We start from the raw sequence: 9,963 nt of genomic DNA, 5'->3' as shown, positions 1-9,963 counted from the left end.
CTCTTTAAAGGTCCCTTCCAACGCAACAATTCTATGATTCATTCTATGACTCTAAGCTGGGAAAGGGACAGCAGAGACCCCAAAGGTCTGCAGTTCAGAACAATACAACAAAACAGAAAGGCAGAAGTATTGATTTAGTAAGAGGAAAAGACACGATTAACACACTCCACAAACACCGCATACAGAACTCCTACATAGCAGGAGTTACTGTCCCCTGAAAGGGATATGGGGGTTAAAGAACAAAATATTACGCTCAGATGCAAAGTGTAGCCACAGAGGAGAGAGGAAGAAGCCTACAACTTGTTAAGTCCTCTGAAAAACTCAGCACCATCATGTGTGTCGTGTTTTGGGTGCTACACTTCAAATAAAAGAAGAAACAACTGAAGAGTGTCTAAAAAAACCAGAAAACATGAATGTCCGATGGCTTAAAATCATGATCTGCAAGAAAAAGACTACTAATTAGTGTTAGTTTGATTCAGCAAGTAAACATCAAGGAGGGGGGTGTGTCTTTTTTCCACATCTAAGGTCGGTAAGACAAGAAGCACTGAGTTGGTACTATAGGAAGATCTAGATTCATCACAGAATCTTTAAAAACCTTGACAAGTAGAATAAGGCAATTTTTGCCTGAGCAGGCTTCAAATTGCTGCTGTCAGACATCTTCAACAGTTATATACTGAGGGGGAGAGGGGGCGTGCTGGAATTAGATGATCTTCAAGGTCCCTTCCAACCTAAACCGTTGTATGATCTTCATCATCATCATCATTCTATGATGCTGATGAAGAGCTGCTCTGGGACACGTTCACGACAAGTTCACCTTTATTAGAAGAGGGCAGGCAGAGGATAGTGCACCAGGCATGGGAGATCCCACCACGGCCCACCGCTCCTGGGTAAGTTCAGACACTCATCCCCACGAGCATTCAGACTGCCCTTGTCCCGTTATTTTTAACCACACATCTCAAGGCCACAACGAGCACTGCATCACCCCATTCCTCCCCGCAAGAGTTCCCTCACAGCGGCCACCGCCTGTGGAGACCGCGAAACTCCCGAACTCCGCCTGCAGGGATGGCGAAACACACTAAGGGGCCCCGCCACCCGCTCGCAGCGGCTTTAGTAGAGGCTTTAGCGGCTTTAACAGCTCCGCGGCAGCCCAAAACAGCCCGGAAAAACAAAAACAACCCCCCAAAACCCCGACAACCGCTCGCCCTCGCTATGGAAGCAGAAGCCACTCGTTCCCCGCTGGCCACGCGTGCTCTTCGGCTGCCCGAAAAAAGCGCCTGTTCAATATCCGCCGGGAAACGCGCAAAATCAGCGGATATAGAACCCAACACGGCTTTTGAGATATTTTGAGAATTTCAGCGGGTTTGAACCCTCTATTTCCGCTTGGGTGGCCGCTATATTCACTTGCTTCAAGACTTTCTAATCAGGCATTTCTTTCGCCGCCTCTTTCTGCGCCCGTAGTCACAAAAAAGTCCCCTCCGGGGTGGGGGCGCTGCGGTGTCGCCTCGCCGCGCGCCTCGGAAGGAAGGAGGCCCCCAAGATGGCGATGCTGGCGGAGCGTGAGTGCTGCCTCCCGCGGGGAGGGACCGCGCCCCTGGGGGGTTCCTGAGAGCGGCGGGGCCGCGGGAAGAGCCGGTATCCTGGCGGGCGGCCTGGGCGCTACCCCAGGCCCTCCCCACCGCTCTCGCTGATGGGGTGGGGGTGGCGGGCTGCGCGCTGGCGGGTCTCCCGTGGCGGCTGGGTACGGGTTTGCGGGGCTCTGTCGCTTCCCGGCTTGGCGGGAGGACGCGTGCAGGATCGGTGGGGATGTCTGTTAGATGTCGTAGGGCAGGCTTTTCCTTTCAGCGCTTCGGTGCCATCTCTGGGGCAGTGGGTTAGAGGACGGGTACCCTGGAGGCCTCGGGGCCGGGGCTGTGCTGGGGTCCCGGCTGCTGTGTGGCAGCCCGGCAGGACTCAGCGGAGCCGCGTGTCTGTAGGCATCGGGCATTCGATCGGACTCAGGGTTAGCTTTTGAGGTTAGCTCGCCCTCTTGTGTGTACAGGGAACTTCGGAGATCACCTAAATTCTGGGCTGAGAAAAGTGAGTGAGATGTTGGGGATTTTAGGCAGGTGGTTCAGAAATGGGAAATAAAACCACTGAACTCACAGGGAGAACTCAGGGTAAGGCCAGGTGATTGTCTTATGCCTTTTATATAAGGGTCTTGCTACGTCAATAATTGTTGAAGGTTTTATTACATGCAGCCTGATAATTTTGTTTAACCTTTTCCTTTTGGAATAAATTACCTCTGAGGTGACTGAGGACTTGGGCTCCCCATATCTAAAAGAATTAAGACGTTGGATGAATATCCAGACTGATAACTCTTTCTTGGGTAAAGCTCTTTGGTTCAGGAAACGGAACTCTCTCAGGGCTGGCCAAAGTGGGAACTAAACATTTTTGCTGCCTTCTCTTCCAAGTTAAAGATGCATTCCTGTAAAGTAGTTTTTTCTAGTAAATTTAAAAATCTGTGAATGGAAAGGTAAACTTCTCAACTGTAGGTTTTTATGTAACATGACCGATACACTTCTGTCTGTCTACTGTAAATATCGTTAAGTGGTTTTGGTAAGCTTACAGGTGTCAGGACACCCTTAACATGAGAGGACAGAGTCTAATGAATTTGGTTGCTTGACTGCAGGAAAGATGGACTTAAGTAGAATGACTAATTAGAAAATGTGGTTTCCAGTAGAAAATAGAGGCATGAATTGAGGAAAACACAATTGAATTTACATGTGTAATTTTCTGATTATTTTAGATGTAAACTTTGGTCCCATTTTTTCCAGAATTTATTCATTATTTTAATTGGACAGCACACATCTCAATAATCATAGAATAGTTTGGGTTGGAAGGGACCTTTAAAGGCCATCTAGTCCAACCCCCTGCAGTGAGCAGGGACATCTTCACCTACATCAGGTTGCTCAGAGCCCCGTCCAACCTGGCCTTGAATGTTTCCAGGGATGGGGCATCCATCTCCTCTCTGGGCAACCTGTGCCAGTGTGTTCCTGTAACATCTGTATGTAGTGGATTCTAAAATCAAATGCCTTAGAAACTGAATCTAGTTGCTGAGATCCACATTTGCAGGGTTTTATACATTTGTTCATCATGTGCAGCTGCAGTTATAATTGTGAAGTCAAGTTACATGGGTTTTTGTTTGCAGTTCCAGATCAGGTTCTGATGCTCTTATCAATATTCATCCTAAAAATAGTTGGGGGCAGAGGTTAATAGGTTTAACTACAGCTGTGAAAGTACATGCATTTCAGGGACTTAGAGGAACTTCTCAGCGGTACCTAGTGACAGGACAAGAAGCAGTGAGTGCAAACAGAAACACAAGAAATTACTTCTTTTTTTCTTTTTTTTTTAAAAAAAAAAAAAAAATTGTTTTACTGTGAGGGTGACCAAACACTGGAACAGATTTATCAGGAAGACTGTGGAGTATCAGTCTGGGGAGATGTTCAGAACCAGACTGGACACGGTCCTGGACAACTGGCTTAAGCAGGGGATTAAAGTAGATGATCTGAAGAGGTCCTTCCAGCTTTTGTGAGGCTATGAACTAAAATGAGAAAGGACAAACTCAATCATTCTATGATTATGTAGTTTGAATTTTAAAAATGTATCAATTGCAGAAATGGCCAAAGAGTTATCTTTTATTTTAAACTTATTTTTACCTCTCTAGATCTTTCAACAAACTTTCATTGACTATCTTATTGGTGCTTATCGGGGGAAAAAAAAAAGTATATGTTAATGATGGTCTTTCTAACTTCAATTAAAAATAAAATCGCTCTGTGGGCAGTATGTTTTTTTTCTGTTCCTTGGAGAAATTTAACCTGTTTAGTGTTTTCAGTCTTATCACCATAAATGGGCACACAGCAGGGGTTTGGATGGGAAATGATAGTTAAACACATGCTCCAGGCACAGAATTAATCTTGGTAAAAGGGTTTGATCTTTTTTTTTTCAAATTGTAGGGCGTCTGAGTGAAATATTCAAAAAAATGACTCTTTTGTCCACTGGATGGTGCTGCTTGCCCAGAGTTGCATTGCATCATTTCATGAGCAGCCCAGAAGATTGGCGTTAACTTCTGAGCTGAAGTTTTCAGCTGGAAGATAGCATGTTGTTTCCTTTCTTGCTCATAAAACATCAGTGAACAAACATTTCTGATAAATTGTTGGCTAAACAGTCTTTTTTGTTGTTTGTTTGGAGAGGGGAGATGATTTTATAGTTGCTGTATGTAGCATGAAGTTGTTCCTGGCTTTCTGAAATACTTCTTTAAAGTTGTGAGTTTCTTTATTTTCCTGTGTCTATCTTACCATATCTGAAAATAAGAGTGTGTTAACCTGGCAGAAATGTGAGGATTAATCCTATAGTGGTAGTTAAGAGGTTTGAAATACTTGGATTGCAAGTGCTGGGAAAGGACACTCTCTTAAAATTTCAAGCTTGAGAAATCTCTGTATTAGGTGTCCTCATGTTTTGTTACCAGCGTCCTCCTGGGAGTAAAACATCTTAGAGCTTTTCTACAGAGAGATATTCAGGAAAATTAATAGAAATTAGTGTTTAAAGTGGATTAGTTGAATTACATCAAACGACTCGGTTTGGAAGTTAATTTAAATTCGCACATTCAGTTGACATGGATTATCTCTACTGTGTAGACAAATCCTTAGATACATACAGTGGCTTTACAACTGTAAGAATTGCATTGAATTGAATTTCTTGGGATTTGCAAATTCACCACCTGGGGTACTAGTTACAGAGAGCATAACAGAATATGGGCATGCTTAAAATGTTGTTATAGTTAGATTTTTTTTAAAAAGGTGTTGAACAGTTAGGTTTTGGTGACTGAGTGAGGGCAAGTTGATGTTAATCCTTGATTTTTAAACCAAGGGGCAAATTAAGAAATATGATTGAAAAAGAGGGCTACTGCTCAGCAGGGCAGCATAACCTCTATTAGATTGCTTCTTTTTATTGTTTGTCTTTTTATGTTGTTTCTTTCAGTCAGCTGTGAACAAAAGCCAAGGTGTTCCCTATTTTTATAGGACTTTTGCTGCCAGCTTGATAGCTTTTTAATTTATTCCCCCCACAAACCACTGGAAACCTGGGTCCTTAGAGATGATTTGCATCTTTGGTGAAGGAAGATGACAAAGCATGTTAATTGTCCCAGATTCCTAGCTCGATATTTCAAACGCTGCAATAAATGAGTGAAGTGAACTACGTCACTAAGGGAGCCAGAGATTTTTGTTCTCAGTGGGGCAGCAGGGAACCTTAATTCGCTTGGATGTTTAAACTCACAGTCCACAGTGGTACTTTACCACCTTGTGTTGGCAGCACAGGCAGGGCTTGTTGTAGATACTTCTCTGAAGGCTGCCTGATGGAAATAAGTTGTTGTTTTCCTGTAGAGAGGTGAACCAGGAGAAGGCTGTGTGGGTTCCTTTCACAGCACTCCGAAGTATGTTAAAAAAAAACCACCATCATGCATTCTGTCAGTATTAGTTCTTCTTTAAGAACGAAACTGGGCAAAAAAATGAATCAAACATCCCTGTAATATTTTGTCCCTCTGGCCCAAATCCTAAGTATTGCATTTGAGGGAAAGATGACTTCCTGATTACGTTGAAAGCACCTCAATGGACTTGGCTTCTCACTGGCTTTGTACGGCCTTGGGTTAATCGGTCAGTTTTGATCCACCATTTCCCATCGTGTTTAATGAAGTTTGTAATCTTCCTGTCTCCCATTCTTGGTTTGTCTTGTTTATTTAGGTTGTCTTCCTGCATATGTTTAGGTGCACACTTGAAGTGGCTGGTTAGCTGTGCTAGCTTTTCTTCCTTGATTTCAGTAAAGTTATTCCTGATGATAGAGGCAAGCGCACGCATGTGGGCCTGGGGGACTGTAGTTTCTTTAGTAGTCTGCATAGGACAAAGGAGCCTTGATTCTTATTTGGATTTCTTAACACCTGCAGTAATTTCCGGTGACATTTCAGTTTCCAGAAAAAAAAAAAAAAAAAAAACAAACCACCCAAACATTTTGTGGGAAATCCAAAAGCTGAAATCCCACTGGTTTGTGTTCTGTAATTCAATTTCTCTGGTCACTTATGTTTGATTTTTGACTTGGCTTTTGTTATGAAGGCAAATATTAAAACTTCTGTCTTCTGGTTAAAAGGAAAACTGCCCAGTGGATATTGTCCAGAACTGGGAAAGCCAGCACAGAAGTCTCATCCCCTATAGATTTCATTCTGAAACCAGATGTAAAACAAAGTTGGAACAAATATGGAATTTAGGCCTGTACACCTAAGTGGTAATCCTTAAAGCCTTCTGTGAATTGCAGCCCATCCTTAGGGATGACAACTTCCATAGCAATTTTACTTCGGCATTCTTCACATTAATAATTAAAATTTTCATTGGTCTTTTTTTGCAGTATAACGTTTAGTAAAATTAAACTCGCAGAGCGTGTTTGTTCTGGCACAGGTTCTATTTTTTTGCAATGAAGAGCTTTTCTTGAATTGACAAATTCTTTTAAACTGAAAGAGAGTAGATTTAGATTAGGTGTAAGGAAGAAATTGTTCCCTGTGAGGGGGGTGAGGCCCTGGCACAGGCTGCCCATAGAAGCTGTGGCTGCCCCCTCCCTGGAAGGGTTCAAGGCCAGGCTGGACGGGGCTTTGGGCAACCTGGGCTAGTGGAAGGTGGCCCTTCCCTGGGCAGGGGGGGTGGAACTGGGTGATCTTTAAGGTCCCTTCCAACCCAAACCATTCTCTGATTCTATTGCATGATTCTATGATAAAATACTGAGAAAGCTGTGGATATGTAAATAAAGCCTGTTTGAATTTTTCCTTCCAACTCTAGCCCGTAGAAAGCAGAAGTGGTCTGTGGATCCACGAAACAGCGCTTGGAGTAAAGATGAATCTAAATTTGGCCAGAAGATGCTGGAAAAGATGGGCTGGTCCAAAGGAAAGGTATGATCTAAAGGAGCGTTGTCTAGCTGAAAGGTCCAAGACTGCCAAGGAACTCTTCATCTCAGTGTGCAAAACAGCCATGTTCTTTCTATTTGATTTATTCTCTTCAGTGCACAGAGAATTTGAGCAGCGTTAGATTTCTACAGTTTGTTGCAAAAGTATTTTCTTCCTTGTGCCTGTCCTGCTTTCCAGGTTTTTCTGCCCTGTCTTTGACAATATAACATCCCCAAGTAAGAGCAGGAGTTGGCACCTCAATTCAGGTGACAGTTAAAAGCTTTAAGTTGCTTTTATAACCTCAGTTGACTCCCTGGCTTTTTGGTGCTGTTTAAAGCAACTCTGGGACCTGCTTTATTTAATCTTTCACCTGTTTTTAAAGGTTGCTTCTGATTTGTTCCCTGAATGGCCAGAGTGCAGTGTTATGTGAGCTGTATTCCTTCCCAGCTCCAGCCCGTGGGGTGAGGTGACTGGTTCCTGACGCTAAGAGTAATCTCTAGGTCAGTGCAGACCGCTGCAGATTTCTCAGCTGCCCCTTAAAAGCAGTTTAACTTCCACAAAGGTGCCTTAGCAAAGCTGAGATTTGGGCCTGCACGTCAGAGTGTCTAACAAAACAAATGCTTACAAAACCCTCATGATATTTATTTAATTCTTCTCCTACATTTCCTCTCCCAGACTTTTTTAAAAAAAGGAATAATATTAGGATCATTCTCAGTTCTGTGAATGCATTTAAACTTGGAAAAATAGCCCTACTCTTGGATTTCTCAGTGTAGCTTGCTGTTGCCTTGGTTGTCTTACAGTTAGCATATAAATCTGGCTTCTAACTGCCTCTTATTTCCAGAACAAGCAGTGGTACCTGATTCAAAGGCTGCTGGACTCAAGGAATTGGTTTAACTAGAGTTTAGACCATCAGACTGTTAAAAGTATGGAGCTTGAGTACTGTCTTTTTATGTAAATTGTATGCATTGCGTTATGTGTATAATATTAAAATAGATATGTCCATTAGTAGCAAAAATGCTGTTAAATGTCTTGATTCTGTTTTAGGCAGCCAGATTCTCTGGCCATGGATAACACCTTTTCTGCTATGAACATTGTGTCAGGGTGTGAAGGGAAGGCCTCGTGTTGTTTTTCTGTCTGTCACAGCCCCCCTCATCTTCTCCACAAACAATGTTTCCTACGTGAGCTACTGAATTTTCATTTACAACAGTTATACCTGCACAAGAAGGATTTATCTCTCCATTTCACTACAAACTCAGACAAATGGAACTTTAGCTTGATCAAATTAATGGGCAAAAGCCCATCTGTGCAGTGAAATTAAGCTGCTTACACTAGTCCTGTCATTAGTTATATTGCAATTGGGTCACGGCAGGATGTGTAGCCAAGTGTCCTGTTTGCTTCCATACTTTTTGGTTAGCAGAAGTTTCGAGATAAATTTTCTGCTCCACTGACCAAATAAATTCTACTGGATTTGTAATAGCAACAGCCTTTTTCAAATATGTCTCATTGCTTCAAATGGGCCCAGGATCTATCCACAGGGCTTCTCTCCACTGCTCCACCACATACATGTTTATTATAGCTGTACACTTTGCTGGTGATTTGTTACTGGTGGCAGGTGGGGGAAAAAGCAGGTAAATACCAGGAATAAATTTTTAAACCAAATGCTTTGTCTTTTTTTTTTTTTTTTTTTCTTTTTTCCCTCTGATTGTACAACTGAAAAAGATAATACTGGGCCTAAAGATTGCTTCCCAGATTCAACGATTATGTTTTTTAGGATAGACAAACCAGGCATTTGTTTGCTCCAATATTTCATCAGCTTATTAATGTGAATGAGGTGGAAGAAGTTCTTAAATGTCCCACTAGCACCAGTCTGAACCTTCCCCTCCCGCTTCCCCCCATATAACTTTGTTCTGAATTGTACATTTTACGTGGCATCTGTCTTACAGTCATTACACAGCTGCCTTCCCAGTGACGGAGATATTTTTGGTGAGAGGCATGTTTTTTTTCTGTAGCGTCTTGTCTTAAAATTGTAAACACTTTGGACTTGCCTAGGAATGTCAGCTGGCTTCCTGATTAATCACCCAACTACTTAAGGTTGTTGCTATTTTAGTGTTTATAATACTTTGCTGGAGGCTTAAGTAGTAAATTAAAAAAAAATTAATATCTCATGTGTGCTAATGCCTGTGAATTAATTCAATTACAGGCAAGCAAATAAATAGCAGATTGTGATTTCTTGCTGTATTTCATTGCAAACTATCTGACAGTACAGAGACTCTGATTGCTTAGTCACTGCTGTAAAATTCTTACATTTTTACCCTTAAATCCTCCTTAGGGTCTTGGGGCTCAGGAACAAGGAAACACAGAACATATCAAGGTTCAGGTGAAAAACAACACGCTGGGGTTAGGAGCAACCATCAATTACGAGGTGAGCGCTAGACTCAGGTAAGGAAATGGCTCCCGTTTCAGCTAAAGCACAATCTTTGTAATGGTATGTTAGTGAAATCCATTGTCACATCTGGGGACAGCGTGCAGCTGTGCTACCATCTCCGTAGAAACTCTTGCCCTGGAGTTTAGTTCTGCTTTGTTGGGTGTTTTAGGAGTAAATACCTGCTTGGAAAGGTTACAGTGCATTCTGGGAGCAAACTGTTCAGAGATTATTTTTTTTTTGCTTCCAAGCAAATCACTGAAATACTGTGCCTTCTGCCTTGCTTAGCTTCGTGCTAAGTCACCTTTCTGACTGGAGTTCAGGTACACAGGCAGAGCAGAACATGGTCCTAAAGGTGCTCGTCTCATAATCAACATCTTAAGTAACTCTGCTGAAAAAAATCACACTAATATTTCCTGCCTGCTTCTGAAAACGTCTTGTGCAGACGGGGGACACGCAGAGCCAACAGCAACTCAGTGTTGTTTAACACTTATTTCTGCACTTTGGCGTGACTGTGGTGAACTGTTGTTAGTGTTGGCACCTGCGGAGCTTCTGAGTGCCCCTCCCACCAACAAGGATTGAG

General features: G+C 42.7%; 1 protein-coding gene across 1 annotated transcript in view; it reads left to right on the top strand.

Annotated features, from left to right (window-relative positions):
• The first annotated feature begins 1,531 nt into the window (after positions 1–1,531).
• The window catches only part of PINX1 (PIN2 (TERF1) interacting telomerase inhibitor 1), a 61,844-nt gene continuing 53,412 nt past the window's right edge, over positions 1,532–9,963 (top strand). The window contains exons 1-3 of the mRNA XM_074895464.1: positions 1,532–1,556; positions 6,855–6,964; positions 9,288–9,380. Of these exons, the coding sequence (XP_074751565.1) occupies positions 1,538–1,556; positions 6,855–6,964; positions 9,288–9,380 (222 nt within the window). The 5' untranslated portion in view covers positions 1,532–1,537. The remainder of the gene's footprint in view (positions 1,557–6,854; positions 6,965–9,287; positions 9,381–9,963) is intronic.

This window comes from Athene noctua, chromosome 1 (assembly GCF_965140245.1).
Source record: "Athene noctua chromosome 1, bAthNoc1.hap1.1, whole genome shotgun sequence".
NCBI lineage: Eukaryota > Metazoa > Chordata > Aves > Strigiformes > Strigidae > Athene > Athene noctua.
This window is presented reverse-complemented; position numbering and strand designations above follow the sequence as displayed.